This window comes from Calypte anna, chromosome 2, assembly GCF_003957555.1.
Source record: "Calypte anna isolate BGI_N300 chromosome 2, bCalAnn1_v1.p, whole genome shotgun sequence".
Classification (NCBI taxonomy): domain Eukaryota; kingdom Metazoa; phylum Chordata; class Aves; order Apodiformes; family Trochilidae; genus Calypte; species Calypte anna.
In genome coordinates this window covers 129,717,689-129,738,561 of record NC_044245.1, presented here as the reverse complement: position 1 = coordinate 129,738,561, position 20,873 = coordinate 129,717,689, and the positions used below count along the sequence as shown (strand labels likewise).

General features: G+C 36.2%; 1 protein-coding gene across 1 annotated transcript in view; it reads right to left on the bottom strand.

Annotated features, from left to right (window-relative positions):
• The window catches only part of VPS13B (vacuolar protein sorting 13 homolog B), a 417,894-nt gene that overhangs the window by 322,816 nt on the left and 74,205 nt on the right, over nucleotides 1-20,873 (bottom strand). The window contains 1 exon segment of the mRNA XM_030444536.1: nucleotides 10,962-11,146. Within this exon segment, the coding sequence (XP_030300396.1) occupies nucleotides 10,962-11,146 (185 nt within the window).

Below are 20,873 nucleotides of genomic sequence, written 5' to 3'. Positions count from 1 at the left end.
CTCGTTTGCAATCCAAAGGACTGAGAGCTGGGGAAATACAAGCAGAATGCCTGCACATGGAGACAATGTCAGAGATAAGGATGGAGAGGGTGCAGGTCCATTCCAGTTGCTCAGATACACCATCCTTACTAAGCAGCTATTAAAGCAAAACAGGCCTATAACAGGAAAAGCTATGGCAGAGGACTTTGGGAGCTGGATCCAGAAGTTATTTTCTTTTACCTATCTCTCTAACTTTTGTTTTCCTATTGTCTCTGTTTCTTCCTTCCTAAAACCATTAAGCAATCTGACGTCCACCACACGTTTTCCCAGGTCACCCACCCATGATACATACACATATCATGACTTTTATGGTCAAAAGATCTTTATGGTTGCAGAACCTGAGCAAAATCTAAATCGTTCCTATAGTTCTAATTAAAGCCCATGCTCAAATACAGACCTTAAGTGTTGTTTCACCTGAAGCTGATCAAGGGGTATCTGACAGTCAAGCATTTCCTTGGACTGTAACATTTTTACCACTCTCCTCAGGTAGGCCAGGTATAAGAGGAGTAGATCCAGCCCCATCTGGGCTCCTCTCTGAGAGGGAATTTAGAAAGCAGCCTTAATCTCTCTGAGTTGTCCCAAATCCAGGCTTTTATTTAACTCTTCTTTTTCCCGACAGTGCAGTTGGATGGCTAATTCTTCACAGTGGTAACAAATCTGAAGGTACTTGGAAAAGAGTATAATTCCGCATTCCAAAATCAGTTTGGGGTGTAGATGCCACCCCAAACTGTGGCATTTTTTTGTTAGAGGAGCAACAGAATTTAACACACTCCTTCAACAGCCAGTGATCGGAAAATACAAAGTCAGAACACTGAATGGACCCAGCTATCAAACAGTGGGCTACAACCACATTTAGAGAATGGTTTTTTTTCTCAAATGAGTCCACTCTTGTTAAGAAACTTGATGTAATTCTTCTTAATATGAATTGTAAACCTAGCTGGAGTATGTTGTAGTATGGATCTGTTTTCTAAGAGAAATTAATACTGTATGATTCAGAGGAAGCTCCGAGAGTTCCAACATTAGTAATTAGTGATATATTCTTGCACCATTGCAGAGGCTTTGGTTTCCCTTATATGAGATACCTTGTTTTTCATTGGCTTCTTTGAAAAGCAGGTTGAGAAGAAAAAACAACACATGAAAAAGCATGTCTATGTCTTAAATCAGAAAGTTTGAAAAATTACCAGAATACTTCAAAGAAACCCTTTGCATCAGTCTAGATTTAAAACATTTCTATAACAGTACTTAAGAGCTGCATTTCTTCTTGATTTCTATAATATCTACACAGTCACTCCCCATTCCCTGCAATAACTGAGGGAAAAATGGTTATAAAAAGTTAAGAAAAAGCATCTTTAAAAAGAAAACAACATCTGAGGCTACCACGTGAGAATTTTACTGCTCTTCACAAACCAATCAAATCAAAAGAAAAGCAGAAATAGAGACAAATGGAATTCAGAATTAAAAAGTCCAATGAAGAAGTAGTAAATGAGATGCAGCAAGAAAGCCAGGGTGCAAAGACAGGAGAAATCAGCCTATCATCTGGATTCATTTATCATGGTGCCCTCAAAACAAAACTTCAAAAAAAAGTGGAACACTTATTTGGTTTGCTCTGTATCCATACCAATGTTATGACTCAGTAACACTGAAACTAAGTTCAGACTGGGGACTACACTTATTTAGATGATCTACAACTAAAAAAAAGGTGTTTCTGGAAATTATTCTGATTACTTTCTCTGAACCTACCATAGCCCTGATTCTAAATTATATTTTGAAGGATGTTATGCAGATGCAGGAGCTCTTACTTTGCATATGACAGAATTCTCAAAAACCAGGAACTGTGATTATACATTGAACTCCGACATCACCTCAGAACCCCAGCTTTTTAAAAAACACATTTATGTGTAATGTATCATTATTTGTAAAAAATATATAAATCTACAGCAGCACTTCAAAACTAGGAATATTTTCTGAGAATAGTACAACATATCAAAGCAATCACATCTGTTTCACCATACATAATTTTCCTGTTACACTTCATACAAAAAGAAGATAATTTTCTTGCCTTCTATAGTTTCCTGATAATCTCATATTCCCCTAACTGCCTTATTGTTACTACCTTTTTATAGTACTGTTTATTTCTACCACTGGATATACTTTTTTTGTCCCAAAGAACTGCCCACCTTTAAAGATTTAATACTAAACTAAACAATTAATGGTCACAACATCACTTTAATTGTAGGTTAGTATTTTCAGCAAACACTGGACTTTCTGTCCTTACCATTATCTTATTGCATGCTCCTTGCATTATTTTATTCTGTGATTATGAGGCAGACTAAACGTGTAGAAAAAACATTATTCTTTACTGCAAGGGTTGCAATAATCAATAGTCACAGAAGTTTGCATTTCAAAAGGTTAACTACTTTCCCACAAGATATAATCCTAGAGAAGAGTATATTTTTCTTGAATCTCCATGCACTTACAAACCATGATTTGAATCTATAATCTCTAGGTTTAAAATACTGACAAATTATGCAGCTTTTTAAAAAGCCTAATTCAATAATGATAACAAACTATGTACTTGCTATTGCAGTACACAGTACTCTGTTATCTTTCTATGGCAAGAATACAATTGGTATTTATAATCTTACCTTATCAGAAAAAAAAAATTACCTCACAAATTGAAAGAAATTTTCAATGTCATTAACTTAAGTTCATAACATAAAAATAATTTTAGAGCACACTAGTACATTTTGTAAACTATTAGTATTGTAGGCACTGTAATAACAAAAATTTAAGTAGCTGTCTGATATTTAGTATGTCACAATTTCAACTTGGTGCAACTTTTATTTGATCAAGACTACACACATTGCATAAACTCACTCAAGATCAGCTTTCAACATTACATGTATGCAAACAGAAAACATCCTTCTATCATGCTTGATAGCTCACAAGTAGCTGCTTCTACATTTTAAGATAAAAGGACATCCCATGTCCTTAAACAGAAAAGATTATACAGTTAGTAGACAAAATAGTGCTTGCTTCAGTTCTATCAATTGTATGCATTGGCATTTCCCTCTCAGAACATCTCACTATATAAACTGATCTAATAACCTAAGAAGTTGGATTCTTTAATGTGAAGGTGGAAAGGACAGACTGAATTTTTGATATTTCCACAACTGTCAAACTACCACGGTGATGCTCAGAGCAAAAAGTAAATGTTATACACCAGCACACTTACTAATCAGACCACAGTGTGACTGAGTTTGTATGTACTCATGGAAGCAAAACTCAGGTTAAATCTAGTTGGCAGAGGAAAATTAGAACAGGAAACAGATTCCAGAGCCACCACCACTGCATTTTAGCACTAGCTTGTACTCCTCAGCTAAAAATTTTGCTTTAATGTTTAAAAAGGTGAAAAATAGCAGTAATACACTTGACATACTAGCACCCTTCCAGTACATATGAGAAGGTTCTGAAGAAGGTGCAGCTAGGCTATTCCCAGCAGTGCACAGTAGAGGATAAAAGACAATGATCATGTACTGAAAGAAGAAAGGTCCTGCCTGGATAGGAGGAATGAGAACAGAGGTACAAGCTGCACAGAGAGGTACAGCACTCTTATTCTTAAAGATTGGCAAGGTCTGACTGGACAGTGCTCTAAAGATTGTGACCTGGTTCCATAACTAAACCTGATCATACCAGAGGATCAGACCAGAGGCTTCCTGCAGTCCCAGGAATTGAATTTTCTGGCAGCCCTTTTATTTTTTAACAGGGGCAAAGAAATAGTACCCTTTTAGCTCTTCAAAAAAGCACTGTTCAGCAAATGGTGGCATTACTAGGGTCCATACTTCTGTTGCAGGATTTCTTGCATTCACCTTTTTCTTAAAACACAGGCCAAAAATACCACTATGGCCTTCTCATTCATGCTTTAACCTTGTATCAGATTCCTGGTTCACTCTGAATTTGACAATTTCTCTGGACTCTCTCCCAGAGAAGCATCTTTCCTTCTGTTATGTCTGAAGCTTTCTTTTGTCTGCACTGAACTCTTCTGAGAAATTTTCCCTTTCCTATTATAAAGCAGATTTATGACATGTTCTTCCTTATACTCATAACACTGAATTCCAGTAGCTTAGTTTCAACATGCTCTATTGCTCTTAGAAAAGAAGCCACCACCTCAGCCTTCCTGTAGTTTTTCACCTGACACAGTATGTGGCAATTAGAACAAGGTGAAAAGGCAGCCTACCTCCCTGCTGTCCAAACACACCTTTTTAAATAGAACAAGAAATAACATAAAGCTAACAGCTGAACAAACCAAACAGGTGCTCTCAGTCATAGCTTCCATTGCTATTTGTGCAAATAAACTACAGACTCTGGAGGAAGGGCACTATTTATAGCTCTAAGCTTAGGTGTCTTGTTTTTGGTAGCCCACCAACATACCCAACAAGAGTTCCCTGTTAATTTCAACATACATGCCAAACTGCATTTCTGACATGCAATTCAACTTAAAAAACTCAATAAATGTTTCTTTATATCTACAGACTTCACTCATGTATGTATGTATTCCTTTCAAAACCTATTTATGATTTTAGCTTGTTTCTTTCTCTTTGACTGTGCTGTTGACACTATGTATACACTCATTTTCACAATAGACATTTAAAAAAATCTCAAGTGGATTTTTAAGTACATAACATTCTGTAGTAGTGCAGAATGTATAGTAGTACTAGTAGTACTACAGTAGTACATTCAGGTAGGGTTGTATGAATGCCTTAAGTAGGCTATCACCATTTTTTCATCAAAATACTATATTTTCCACTTCAAAAGCTTATTAAAGTGTATTAATTAGACTGGAAAAAATAAGAAGACCAGTAATAATTACCAATTTACTCACATATTCAATTGTTGCTTTCTCCTTTCAGGTGACTACAGAATCAATGTTTTAGGCAGAAGATTTATTAAGAAGATACTTAACAAGTTAAACTCCAAGTGTAACAAATTGAAATTATAAAACATCCCACCTATCCCAAACTCAGTGCCAGTTCATAACTTAGTATCACTGAAAAAGTCTACAAGGAAAGGAAATAAAAGATTATACACAGCTAAATTACGCTCAAATAATCAAGACAAAGAAAAAAATGTGCTTAGGTGACTTATCCACACTTTGTTTCCATTTGAAATTAAGAGTTGATAATCTTAACAGACTTTCATAAAAATGTACAATGTATAAAACTAATACTATTTACAAATTACATTCAGAAGCCTGCATGAAGGATGAGGACACTTGTGGGTACCATCATCCATGCAAAACAGCCAGCTGTTTACACTGTGCAGGTTTCATATAGCTGTGTCCTGCCACTCCCAAGTAATTACTTAAGAGAATACCCTCTTACACTTTGATTTTAAACAGAAAAATTAAGCCATACTGCTCAAAAATAACAGCAAAATCGGTCACATTATGTGAAATAAACAGATATTAAATGCCAATATGTTGCAAAGACACAGAGCTTAACAACCTGCACTACCACTAAACTTTGAAATGTTGGGCTTTTGCTGGGTTTTGTGTTTTGGGGCTTGGTGGCAGGGGAGCAAGAAGGTAAGAGTATTTTAAAAAACAGGAGTATCAGAAGGGCAAGTTGCTTACTCAAGTTGTTTTCCTAAGTGGTTAAAAGAACCATGCAGCAGCTCCACAACCCTTTTTTATAAGTACACCTGGGAAGAATACTGAATCCTGTTACTTTCCTCAGTGCTACCCTGATGTGGTTTAGACCAGATGTTTAAATGTTACAGTATGAACATTTTCTTCTCTTCTTCCAAGGCAAAAGCAAAATAAGAGGAATATTTGACTTCACTCCACAAGAGACCTATTTAATAGTTTGGCGGTTATGTAAGTAAAGGTAGCTTGGCTAAGTCAATGTTGACGACATACAGAACGACATGATCCTAATGAGTTGGAAAATATTGGCTCTCCTGAGATTCAACCAGATGCTACTGCGCTGAGAAAGCTACTGTATTATTGAATTTCATTTTTATGAGGTAAAATTTATTATTCAGCCATTAAGGTATCCCACATGAAATCTTGCATAAAATAGTTTTACAGTTACTTTCTGGAAAGTAGATTTTATTTTAACTTTAAGACATCATTTACATGAGGGATTCAAATGCCTATTTGATCACCTTCAATAGAGAAATGTAAGGTCTGCAAGCAATTTTCTCAAAAATACCAGATTAATGGAACCGAACTGTCAACAAAATAATGAACTACCTGAATAGGACAAGGAAAAAGTGGTAGCAAGTTCCAGTTTTCCAGAGTAAACTAAAGCCATGTGTGACTGTATATATGTTTTCTTGGCAGGCTGAAATGGTTAGAAGCTGAGTGCTTCAGGTACCTACTACCAAATAATGAAAAAATACACAGGAAAATCACTCCATAGGATTAATTATGCTCAGTCATTGAAAGATCTTAACTTGCACTGTTTTTCTAAAATTCAGGTATTTTGTACAGTTATTTTTGTAAAAAAAAAAAAAAAATCTGTAATTGTAGAATGTTATTACATCAGTACACCTGACTGCAAAAGTCTAGAATGCATGATGCACTTCAGATGCATGTTTGCGTCCACATTTATAGCTGATGAAATGCAAAACTGGGATGTTTCACAAGCATGAGGAAGTACAAGAACTAAAGTTGTTTAAATTATATGTAACACACACTTGTGCTTATATACCAAAAGTACTACAAAATAAAACTGAAAGAAACATAGATTTCCAAAGAGATACGTGTGGACTGAAGACTCACAAAATACTCTTTTTAACTGTCCTCCACAAATTCTTCACTATACACATTTTTTTACTAGTAGTTTCAAGGTAACAGACCTTACAAATAAATACTACAAATACAAATTTTAAGTACTAAAGCACTTCTTTTTTAAGCTGTCAGAAAGCAAACACACACAACTTGCTTTTGAGACTGAAAAACTTGTTTTTTTCAGACAGCTTGCCTCTGCACAAATTCACCAAAAGATAAACTCTTGGACTACATGATGAAGACAGAAATTCTAATAACCAATAGACTATGAAATACTTGAGGAAAGTGTTTTCCTCCAAATGGCAAAATGCTTCTGCACAGCACGGGGACAAAGGTAGGTGGGGAACATAAGTAATTTTCCTTTCCTAGTATTCCATTAATCTATTCCCAGCAAGAATTTTTACAGGGAACAGCTTGAGAATTTGTTCTCAATCTCTAAACTAGTTCTGAAGGACGTTTTGGAGCAGAGAAACATTCATACTCCAGGTGAGATCATGGGACAGAACCTCAGATACTAGCTATTATTTTGCTCCTTTTTTTGTGGAAATACACCATTCAGAGTGTCCTTTTAAAACTGCATTTAGAGAAACTTGCAGCAGTTACCAAGCAGACAGGTTCCCAAAAAGAACTTTGTAATGTCTGAGACTATTCAAAGCATGTCAAAAGGCCAATAGCCACATATTCTTCTGATGTTCTTTACTCCTCCTGCAACTCGTTTATCAGTACTTCCAATTAAGTTTTGGCTCTTAATATTACATGTTTCTCAAATTTAACACTTTCTGTGTGCTTCTCCTTGCTTTGTCTTCCCCTGCATCTCTCTTCCCTTTTTATCAGGTCATCCTCTTTCTCCCTTTTTCCTTCCTCTCAGTTTTTTCCTTCTTTTTTCCTCCTAGTTCATCTGTTCTTCTTTCCCTACAGTACATCTTAGCCCATACTGCAAGCACGGTTTCAGTGAGGCAGTTTTAAAACTGAAGGAGATGACTGTCTTGGAAAAGGCATACAACTACCGACCATAAATCATTATAAAAAAAGATGTATGCTGAGAGGCTACAATGGATTGTGGTATCACTTTTGACTTCAAGCAATACCAAATCAGTATTTTATGGAGGCACACCACACAGAGAAACCACCTGGTGTAAAGCCTCAGTAAAGACATTAGGACCTCGGCAAGAATTGTTTCAGTCTAGTAACTCTCTTCAACACCACACAAAAAACAGTAATAAAGATAGAGGCTCTTGAAATAGATATAGGCTATGTAAACAAATGGTATACACATTTGAAACTGGCTGTGTGCAAGTAGTAAACTATAGAAGTTTATCTGAAGTCTAAATACATACTCAAAATTGGCAGAGGACATCTGGAAGGGTAACTAGAACACTTCTATAGCAGGGGGGACAATTTGGTCACAAAAGAACATTTTCAGCTTGCAAAGGACAAAAAATCATGGTGTTGTAGTATGTAACAATAATATGTAGTATCATAGAATGGTTTGGGTTGGAAGGGACCTTAAGAAGCAACTAGTTTCAATCCCTCTACAATAGGCAGGGACACCCCCCACTAGACCAGGCTGCTCAAAGCCCCATTCAATCTGGCCTTGAACACTTCCATGGAGGGAGCATCCACAACTTCCCTGGACAACCTCTTCCACTATCTCAGTACCCTCACACTAAAGAATTTCTTCCAAAAGCTCCATGTCCTTGTTGTGTTGGGGGCTATGGAACTGGACACAGTACTCCAGGTGGGGTCTCAGGATAGCACAAGGTAAGAAACACCTCCCTTGATCTGCTGCCCATCCTGCTTTTGTAACTGCCCAGGATACAGCTGGCTTTCAGGGGTGCAAGTGCTGAATTTTTGCTGCTGGCTGATGTCCAGCTTCTTAGCAACCAAGACCCTTAAGTCCACCTCCTCAGGGCTCCTCTCAATCCATTCTCTGCTCAACCTGTATATGTGCTTGAAATGGCCTAGACCCGTGTGCATAACCTTGCACTTGATATTTTTGAACTTCATATAGTTCAGACTGTAGGCAGCCAGATTTGTTGGAAACCTCTGGATAGCAGCAAAATATTAAAATCAGGAAGACAAACGACATAAGCTTTTTTTTTTTTTTTTTTTTTTGACAATAATGTGATGTCTGGACAGGGCTTTTTTTATTTAACAGTGGGAAAGAATCTGGATATACAGCTATCCTGCTGGACCTCTCATTAGTTAGAAAGATGGCTTTTAGAAGTTTGGAAGAGTAAAGGTAGAAGGTAATTTGGGTAACACTTCTCATGAACCACACGGTTTGATTCTTGTAACAATAGGGGGAAAAAAAATAAACCAAAACCAAACAAAAAACCCATCTAACTTCAATGATAACATTCCAAGGAAATAGGATAAAATGCAGGTAAGGTGACTGTTAGCTGTATTGTCCATTTTTCTTGCAAGAATATTACAGTGTCAAAGAAACAATAGTCAGAAAAAGCCAAAGAACAAAGGGAGAAAATAAGAAGACTTCTACTTCCCTATAAAATTACAGTCAGATTTTTTCTAGAAGTTTACACACATGCAAGTTATTGTTAAAATATGTGGAAGCTGAGACAAAGTATAAGGATGATTTTAAACCAAGCATAATACCAAATTTTAAAAAGGTATTTTAATGAAAGGTAGAAGACTTGCAGACTCAACCAAGCTAAAGATGAGGGCAAAATGGTAGACAGCAACCATTTTATAGCCTTGACCTCAATGCTGCCCCCATCTAGTTAACGAGAAGTACAAATAAAGAAATATAAAATTTACCAGGTCAAGTGTTAAGCCACAAACAAAAGAATATCAAGACAAGTGTACTAGAGCATTGGCTTACTATATTTAAGCACTTTAAATGTGTGCTACAGATTTTCTGCAGATTGTTAGCATGGTTGTATTAACACTCATTGAACTCAAGGACTGAAGCAGAGTAGATGGAACAGGCTACTTTGGAACTGCACAAATCACAAACCCTAAGATATCTGGAATGACCAAATGATTGTATTTCCACATTTCTCTAAGGTGTGGATTGTGAACCTGCTACCTTCAGAACTCCCAGTCCTTGAAAATAAAACCTCATAATTTCATCCTTACGTGACCCACAAGAATCAAGGAATTAAGAGGATAAGTGGCTTTTGGGAAAGAAGAAAAAAAATCAAAGCCCTTAAAAAGCAATTATTTCCAACAAGAGTTCTTTTGCACCATCAGATCAACCTATATTTATCTTTTAAAAAAATGACAGGACTGAAAAAGGAAAACAGGAATAAAAAAAAAAAAAAAATAAAAAATAGAAGGACTGATAAAGACTTCCAGTGATAGTCTAATCTACTATTCTGCTGCAAATCAAGATTTACTAAATCTGAACCATTCTCCTATCACATTTTTCAAGACTGCTACTGATGGGAGATTCTAAAACATCTCAATTATTTTTGTGTTTATTCACAACAGATAAACAACAATGGGTCTAAATAATAAGAAGATTTAAATTATTCTAGCCTGCCTAGAAATATAATGAAAAAAAAATGTTATCTTCTTCTGAATGACCTTCATGCACTTGAAGTCTGTAGTCTTCTCTGTAAGCTGGTCAAAATTTATAATTTCCTCACAAAACCCATGGGTGTTTTGCAAAAGGATGACAGACAACCAATTTCATTATTTATATCATCATCACTGATATTGGCAGATCTTCACAGCAGTTAGGTAAAATTTATTTATAAAATTGTATGAGAAACATCTGCAGACCTCAAAAAATTAAATGTATGGCCCTTAACAATCCAGTATTTATATTTCCTCAAACAGCTTCACCTCTGAATGATCTTAAAACAACACCACACCATATAAGGCAGCAAAGGTGAATGTTTCACATGAGGGAAGCATGGAAAAATTATCCTGTATGGGAAAATTAAATGCATTCAGAAATCAGTGCCAAGGAGTGAAGCTTCATAGCTTAGCTTACATCCTGGATTTTAAGCTTAAGCTATAAATACCCATGTACACACAGAATCATTCTGTCTGTTAACTACTGTTAGTAAAAACCTGGATTTAAAGGATATAGTTGTAGGCACATTCACTAGCAATGCCCCGTAACATAATAAATACTTCACAAAAAACATCACATATTTACCTGAAGTTTGGAAAATCTCATTCAGCAAAGCTTCATTTACTACCACCGAACTGACATTTCCAACAGGATGACACCAGCTCTGATAAATAGATTGTAGCAGAAGGGTTTGAGCTCTAGTTGCTTGAATTGTCAAATTAGGAAGCTCAAATATGCATTCTGTTAGTGGGACATGAGCTCGCTTGGTCCTGTTCAAAATATTGAGAGGAAAAAAAAGAAAATCATTAGGTTGGTGCATAAAAGTCAAGATTTAAAACCTTGGTCACAGAATACCACACTGTAAGCAGTTATTTTGTATGATGGTTGGAACTGTGTGCCTGTTGGCTTTTTTCTTGTAATAGCTGATTCTACTTATATTGAAATTCACTCTAGGTAGGACTTCTGCTATGTGATGTGCTACTTTGCATGTCCCTTCCAAACATGAAATGAAAAATATAATCTCTCAATTCAACTATCTCTTGGTTTTAGAAAATTTCATAAAAGTAATTTCCAAGTGGTCTTACCAAAGTAACAGCTACTCATAAAATTGAGCAGTTATTAAAAATAAAGAAAAAAAAGAATTTTCTGAAAAAAATTTTAAAGCTACAGTGAATCGCTAAATATGCCCAGTGATCCAAACAACCTATAGACAATATTCTTACAACAAAATCCAAAAAGACCCACATTCCATATTTCACCTCATATTCTGTGTATCTGTCTGACTTATCAAGGGATTCCTACATTTTTCAGATGCATTTTATCTGGAGGGCAGTGTAAGACAAAGGACATTGTCGGGGATAAAAGCTCTTCCGTGATGAAATCTCTCCCATAATTACAGCAAAGTCAGTTACTTTTTCTAATACATACACTACTACCTGAAACCAAGGAACAAATTGATTTGCTACATTTATTAGAAATTGCAAAGGTTCTTTGCAATTTGTTAAAATATGGGGAAGCTGAGACGAAGAAAAAGGATGATTTTAAACCAAGAACTGCAAAGGTTCTTTGCAACTTGAGTTCTCCAACTCAGGAGAGGGCTCCATGAGTCTCTTCCCAGCACCCAATGGATATGGATTCTGAAGAGCATGTAGTGAGCTGGTGGTAAGGGAGCAGAGGGGAACAGCAGCTGAGCAAGGAGCAAGCAAAAGTGAGTGGGGCTTGGGGTCTGTCTGTAGAGTATGGGCAGGAAAGATTGACCCCCTCTGTGTTCCACCCCTCTCAGAGCCCTCAGGGTCCTAAGACCATCTTATTTTGTTCCTCAGACTCAAACTTCAGTTGTTTCACACAGACTATGACAAGTAAAATATTCTGCTGCTATCACTTGTGGTGGGGGAAGGGGAGAGGGGAGAGGGGGGAGAGGGGAGATAGGGGGGAGAGGAAAAGGAGAGGAAAAGGAGAGGAAAAGGAGAGGAAAAGGAGAGGAAAAGGAGAGGAAAAGGAGAGGAAAAGGAGAGGAAAAGGAGAGGAAAAGGAGAGGAAAAGGAGAGGAAAAGGAGAGGAAAAGGAGAGGGGAGGAGAGGGGAGGGGAGGGGAGGGGAGGGGAGGGGAGGGGAGGGGAGGGGAGGGGAGGGGAGGGGAGGGGAGGGGAGGGGAGGGGAGGGGAGGGGAGGGGAGGGGAGGGGAGGGGAGGGGAGGGGAGGGGAGAGGAAAAAAGCAGTTTACTGTTTGAATACTATCAAATAGTATTTGATTTGGAACTATCATATTCTGGATGGATGCAGCTTCTGTTGACAGGAAAACCAAAACTGATCAGAGGTCTTTCCAGATGAGATCTTGTATTAGCTTTGTTTGTGGTTGGTTTGGGTTTATTTGGGATTTTTTTGGTGTGCATTTGTTTGGGTTGGTTTGTTTGTTTTTTTGTTTGTTTTGCACATGTTTTTTTAATAGCAGTCAATGACACCAAACAGTGAGTTAGAACAAGAAAAAATAAATTTTTCTTGCTTGAGGGAACTAAGTATCTCCTACCTGCCTTTTCTGCTGACAGCTCTAAAAGATCTTTCTAGAGTACATAAGCAGACCACATGCCAACCTTGCTGCCTGAGGTAATGGCTCTATCAACTGCAGCAAAGCAGGTGTAAGTGGAAAGAACCATCTTTACAAAATTCCTCAAGGTCTTCCTGTCTCTAATTTCAAGTTCAAACACACCACACACCTTTCCAATGTTCTTCCCCAAAAAAGTACAAATACTAAATGTGGTCTCCAAGAAAAGAATGCATCCAAACACATTTGAAATCAGTTGGTGCAAGAAAGTAATATAAAAAATTTTTTTTCTCTACATTTTAAAAAAATAGCTAGTTCAAAAATTAGAATTACTTTAAGGAGAAACAATACAAAAGCTGAAAAACATACTAGTACTCAGTCAGCCAAGTAGGAAAATATGCTGCCTGGTTAAAAAAAAAAAAAAAGAAGAAAAACACTGAGTCAGATAGACAGCCAAAAGGAACTATCAGCCTGGAACATATTCTGACAATTCTACCACACAACACACACAAGACAACACATGAAAATCACTCTCTTGTGGACACAACTAAATAAAACATCTCCTGCTTCAGCTGCTCAGATACACAAAGAGAACTCTCTGCAAATGTACATATATCCATATAGTCAGTAGAAGGGAAAGGTCTATGTTCCATGAAAAGCAAAGGTGGAGACTTCAACATTGTGGCCTTTTCTAATGCTGGGCTGATGTTAAAATTTTGATTTGGTTTCCTACAATTTCCTAGCACGTAAGCCCAAACTCTAATTTATCAGTTTAAGCAGAAAAGATTCTCTTAAGTAAAGGATTGAGCATGAGGTGAGTCTGCATTTAGGAAAACCCATCCCTTTAAAACTGCTATAAATGAAGAAAATAAAAAAATATTTTAAAACTCAAGATTACATAGACAACACAAATCTTTTACTGCTACCATGAGCTGGAAAACTGGATAAGCACGCTAACAAAGTTTCTGCAGATATTGTACAAAAAGAAATGCTATGTGTAGCAATATCAATCAGAATGTTTCCTAGTATTCCCTTTTCAAGCCACAAATTGTGATCTTTTATTATTTATGTCATTGCAGAAGTGCACTGTAACAGTTTTCCTTTCTGCACTTTTCATTTTTGTTCTTATTTCTTTAATTATCCTTTCAGATAACTTGTATTTTCTGCTTTTCCCTCTTTATTCTGAATATTATTTTGCAAGATTAGAACTAAATATTTCAAAAGACAGGTTCCCCAGTGTAAAGGAAGGAACTAAAAAGGTAGAAAAATTTTTTCAGCAAAATTCAGGATGAACCTATCTCCACAATAATTCCATCTAAAAGAACACATTTGTATTAACAAATACATGTAGTTTAGGGGGAAGTGTGATAACTGCAGCATACAATGACAGTGGAAAAGATTTTGCTTTACTAGTGACCTCTCATTTAATGAAATAATTACAGCTACTGTACTGAACTATGCTGAATTTAAAACTTATAATTTTCACATAAAATGGTCCCTATGGGTAATAACAGGACATTAAAGCTTTTTTATAACAATATGCAAATTCTGCTCATTGAATTTTAAAAATCCCATAGGAATAAAGTCTAGTGGTCCTTTTCAGGTAACTTTGGAGAAATGGGAAGTTGAAGAAAATAAATCCTTTTTTAGAGGAAAAAAAAAAAAAAAAGGCGGGGAGAAGTATTGTACCATCTGTGCAGCAAATGTTGCTTAAAGGAAATTTTAACTGGACCTGGCTAGTGATGAAAGTACATTTATAATTCAGAATTTATTATAATAGTTTTGAAACACAAATAATGCATTTAAAAGAAATAAAAATACAAGTTCGCTACCAAACTGCACCTGTTAATACAGAAAATCCATCATTAATAAGGGAGTGCGTTATACTTAAACAAGTTTTATGACCCAAGAGATATAGTCAAGCAATATGTGAAAATACTAGTACAAATATTTTTCTTCAGTAAACCAAGTTAGGTCTGTATTTCTGTATTGTATCATTTAATTTGTATTAAAGAATTGAATGTAACTTTCTATCAAAACTCATCACCGTATTAAAACAGTTATCATACACAGTTGGAATATAAAACTACTAGTGAAACTACACTTTAAAATTATAATAATAGAAATAATTATTTCTCAAATCTTTGCACTCAAGAGTTAAGATGCAGTTCTGAACATATGTTCATTTAACTGAACAGGTTAAAAAAACTACCAATTCAAACACTTCTCTGGGGGAAAATAAATCCTAATGCAACTAGCAGGATAGGCTACTCATTAAAGCTGAACTTGGACAAGTTCCAGAATAAATTGAAGGAAATATGAACAAGCAAGTCTTGCTGTGTAGTGGCATGGAGTGAAAATGAATCTGTCCTAATTAAATGATTTTTAAATACACTTTGGTTGTACCCAGTTTGCTGACAAACTGTAATACAGACTTGCTGAAATACTTGGACAAATCTGGCGTACCGTTAAAGAAAACAGTTTTCTTCACTATTTTTGAATGAAAACATGAATTGGTCCTTATTATACACTGTGCATAGGCACCAGTATAACCAATCTATATAAGTTCACAGGCCTGCTATGAAATATTTTCAGTTTGCAGACTTAAGAAATAGCAACTCATTCTTTTAAAATCAACACCTCAGAATCACTGAAAGAATATAGTGGTGAACAGCTGGCTCCAGAAATTTATATAGAGTCCCCAACTGCAAAGCTGGAACCTGCAAAATGTTTCCAAAAATTTAACTTTTGTTATTACTCATATCCTGTACAGTAAAATACAGTTCGTTCATTTTTTCCAAAATAACAAAACTAGTAACGTGCTACTAGAACCCAGCAACTGTGCCTTAGAATAACCTGAACAGAAGTTAAATGCCTAAGCAAGTTCAGTCAGCATTTGCACACCTTTGCTCTTAGGCAAACAGAAAATATGTGCTGGTTTATATTTGACATGAACAAAGCCTTCATCTACATACCTAGAACAAATCCATGTTTCTACTTAATCTGATCTTGCGTATCAACCTAAAGAAAATTACAGTTTTAATAATTTTTCTTAATATTTAAACAACTAGTGCTGGATAGGGGAAACCATGTCTAGCTTCTTAACAACAAATACTGAAACTCTAAATGGAGCATGCGGGGAGAAGGCAACATCACTACTACTCACAATAAAGAGTCATACTGTGTCTCTAAATGCTAACACCATTTTCAGTCTTCAGACAGTAACAAAGTTACTTGTGCCAGATAATAAAGTTAATTATTATTGCAATAATAATTAAACCCCCCTTAGAATGAACATCTCCAAGACTGATGTCTTCAAAACCTCTTCTACTCTTCCATAGGCTTCACTAATGGTTGCCTGACACGTCCTCTCTTACACAGCTGGATTTTCAGCAGTGGCAGCTGCCACTGCTAATCATACAATTTATTACATGTGAGAAAACAGTGAACTTAAAGATTCAACAACTTTTTTCCTTATGAATAAAAGTTTAATTTTAATTTTCTCTTTCTGCAAATTTTACACATGGTATTAGAAGAGAGCAACACAAACATTTCAAAACTGACTTGTCTAGAATTGTTTTAATATCAGTTCTGGAATTGAAATGTTCAGTGATGGAAAGTGTTTGCAAAGTATTAATTATATGAAAACTTTAGAAAAAAACCCAGATTTCCTCCAAACAGTTATAAAAGCAAAATGACACTGGCAAAGCACAGGCTTCAATGTGTCTTAGAAAATTAACAAAAAATAGATGTCCACTCTGATTTCTCAATGCAGTCTGTGTTTTAACAGAACAATACCATTAAGCTATATACAACAGAGCAAAAAGAAATACATCATTACAGGAACAAAAATAATTACTGAACTCAAAGAAATATCTAAAAGGAAAAATCTTGCAAAAAAACAAAAACAACCTTTGAAGCAAAGAAAGCAAGACGTTAGGAGCACAGATGTTAGGAGCTCTAAACTTGATTGGTTTTAAATAATTCAGTTTGTTTTGTTACATTTAGGCATTAAAATTATGATTATTAGACTTAAAATTAGTAGTGTTTCAAGTGAATAATAATACTGATTTGTGAAGCAACAAGGAAGTGAAAAGCAGTGGCCTTGTTGGGACAGTTATAGAAACTTAATCAGCTGTGAGACAGCAAGAGTAAACATCAAAGGCTGCATGAAAAAACATGGAATATGATGGTAGGAAAGTTCATTTCTCTCAGCTTGAATCCAACCACACTAAGCACAAGTCTTTCCACCCACTGGATTAAAATTAAAGAAGGCAAGAAAGCAGTCTGCCTCCACTTCCAGCAAAATTATTGCCTATCGGCCTCAAATACAAGAGATTTGAAGTAAAAATTCAATAAGGGATAACTCAAAAACAGTCTGGATTTTCAGTCACATGATAAACTAAGGTGGCTGCTGAAACTAATGCAGGAAACATACTAAACCAGCAGCTGAATTACAAAAACATACTTAGGATTCAGTTTATTGGCTTTGGAAAAGCTCATCAATGGGACAGACATATACTAGGGATATGAACTCCTGTCACATTGCAAGTGGTAGTCAGTCACTAATTGTTATGTCTTCCTTTTTAAAAAAAAACTCCTTTTCTAATCACTAGTTAATACATGTCTCCAGTTAGTATCATTACAGTGATATAAGAGGTCTATAAAGGAATAAATTTCTCTGCTCTGAGGAAATTAGAATGTTTCCTCCATCTTCTTTATGTAAAAACAAAAAAAAACCAAACAAAACCCAAACAAACAAAACACAAACAAAACCAAACAAAACCAAACAAAAACCAAACAACCAAAAACCCAAACAAACAAAACCCCAAACAAACAAAAATAAATAAAAGCAGAAAAAAAGTGTGGAAAGAAGCGGGAAGTAGAAGCAGAAGCAGAGTAGTTTTATATCCAGTATTTGATTTTTGCCTTCTACCTCCTCTGGAGAGCTAGCTCCTACTGGGAAAAGCTGCAGTGCCAAAATTAATGAAATTCATTAACATTCAGCTGCTTGGATATGGCAGCTTACTGGGAGGTGGATGTAGGGTGGAAATCAGCTGGAATATGGAGACATGGTAACTAAACAACTGCAGATGACCAAGATCACCAAAAACACCAGAGACAGCCAGGTAAAAGTTGCTGGTGTCCATAAACTTCCAGACAGCAAAGATTTGTGTGCCTTAAAACAAGACATGTGTTACGTTTTTTGTAGCTTTTGTAAATGCAGTATCAGTGCTGTGAATACCACAGTGTAATCCAATCTCAACAGCTACAGGGGTAGAAAAAGGTTTGGGGAACTGCCTTCCCACAGGACAGTCTGCTTTACTGTCCAGAGTAGCAACATCTCCCCTCACCTCTCCTGAACACACTTCCAGAAGCAGCCGAAACAGCTACTAAATCAATCCTCTAAAGCTGCCACACAGAGCCATTTGGTTGCCATTAGCAGGTAAAACAGGGAGCCAGGAGGGCTCAGAAACATCCTGGTCTCAGTGCAGAACACTGGGCAGTCAAATACAGGCATCTGCTGAACATGATGCCACAAAACAGGAACAGGACACAAGGTGCTGCCACATGGCATGGAGATCTGTGCTTAACCTGGTGTGAGCAGGGGAGCAAGAGTCATGACTGTGGCAGCCCTGAGAGCAGCATCATCCTCTCCTGCTCTCAGAAGTAAGAGCAGCAGCTCTCACAGAAACCACCCCTCCAGGCTGAGAATGTCAGTAAATGCATAATATTTTTAACTTCAAATAATACAATTAGTGTTAAATCAAAATTTAGCATCTTAACCACTGACCCCACCACTGACTTTATACCATTCTTTCCTCATCTCTTTACTAGCAAAGGCATAGTCTAATCATGCTTACCAAAGGCATTTCATTCCATTTGATTATTCATTTTGGAACTCAAAGGAAATCAGTAAAGAAATCTAATTTAAAATTTACTTTCAAATCCCTGTTGGCTCTGTTTAAAAGACATACATGTCATAATCGATGACAAAAATAATGATTTAAAAATGAATCCACAATTCCTATATTATAATCCTTTCAATTACTTTCATCAATATCAGAAGAACATGCAACAGGCACAACTGATTTCCAAATCTATTCTTATGAACAGATTTTATTAATATAGTTTACTGTTTAAGGGCCTGACATGATTTGATCTTTCTTCCTTTTTTGTTCAAATTGCTCCCTAACATTCTTATACAAAATACATCAAAGTAAAAATTCTTTTTCAGAAACTGGAAGTTCTTTAAAAGAATAAAACCTAATGAAAATCAGGTAATGCCTACCAAATATATGGGCTGAACGAGGGTCCAAACATTAGCATGTGTTCAATACAGTACCTGTAACTCAGTATGTGCAGCTGACAGGTTACTTAAACTTATTTTTAAATATATCCATTGCAAAAGGAATATGTTAGGAATTCAAATTTTCTTCAGTATTTAGGCAACATAACATTTCAGCTTCAAGACAGTGTTTCATACCATTCATCAGCCCCAAGTAAAGCAATATGCAGCTTTAATCCTGAAAATTCTACACATTTTGAACTAAATGCCAGTCACTTGCTCCTACCTAGTACATATGCCAGCAAGTACTGATGGCAACACTTAACTACAGCCAGTATAAAGAATTCACCATGTGCAATCACTTTCCCTGCACAGATATTTGTTAATAGGCTTAATTTACTTTCACTGAAGAGCCTTAACAATGAATTAGACTAAATAACTACACTGGAAACACTACAGATAACTACCCTGTACTGTCAACTCTACTGAATTTCTTTCTCGTGGACAATACTAGAAAAAATACAACTGTTTCTAATTTATATTGATTAAAAGTGCACTTTTAACAGATTTGCTGGATGCTGCCTGCCACATCTGCTGAGAAGCAGTAACATTAGACCTGGACTTGATCTTATAAAAAAAATTAAACTAGAGGTTTCTAACTGAAGTTAATTTGTAGTCACAGTAATCAAGCTGCAAGTCATGTACTCAGAATGCAAAACCTTTCCTGGACCGAGGGTCATCCTTGGTGATCAACAGCTCCTTCCAGAAAAATGCAGTTGAAAAGTGCACCAAAATGTCCCTGCTGAAACCTGATAAATTAGTATCACTGAAGATTAGAAAATGTTCCACAGAAGTTCCTTAAGCATCCTCATCCTTATACAGAAGCATGGCCTACTTTGAGTTTTATAATGAAAGATATGTTAAACTGTATTATCAATGCAAAAAAAAAAATCATTCTCCTGTTAAAACTGATAAATTACCCTAAAATACTGTTCACAATTTGCCATGATATCTTGACATACCTACTCCTCAAGCAAACACAAAAAATGCACAGTGAATTTTCAAGAGTCTCAGATTCAGTGCTCACAAAGCCATACCAAAACAGCTACAAAAGAAAAAAAAATATCTCATTTAATATTATTTTATTTGATGCATTTTCTAGGCCATGGAAGATAAGTAGACAATGCTGAAGCAATCCAGAGTACTCCCTAGACCAACCATTCACATCTGAGGCAATTCTATCCAGCCACCTCTGCAGAACCCAGGAGAATGACTGCTTCTGTCTGGTGTTGCACTACCCACATCATGGGCATATTGTTCAAACATGATTTATACGTGCTAGCTCTGACTCACATGATGCTGATGTGGCTGAAAAGTCTCTCCTGTCCCACATACTGATGGAATCTGCTCAGGCATGCAATCTCAGATCTTTTCTGTTTTGAAGGATACCCTGAATTTTCATCTGGCAGTTATATTCAATTACTGACATAACTAATAGTCACAACTGAATGCCACAAAATGAGTTTCATGTGTTTTCAACCTGTTTCTGCTTCTGACCCAGGAATGAAGCATGCCCCTCAACTGCCCATGTGAAACACAATCCACATCCAATCTAAATTGACACTACTCTGGATTTACTATGACTAGTCAATAAAACAGGCTGCCAA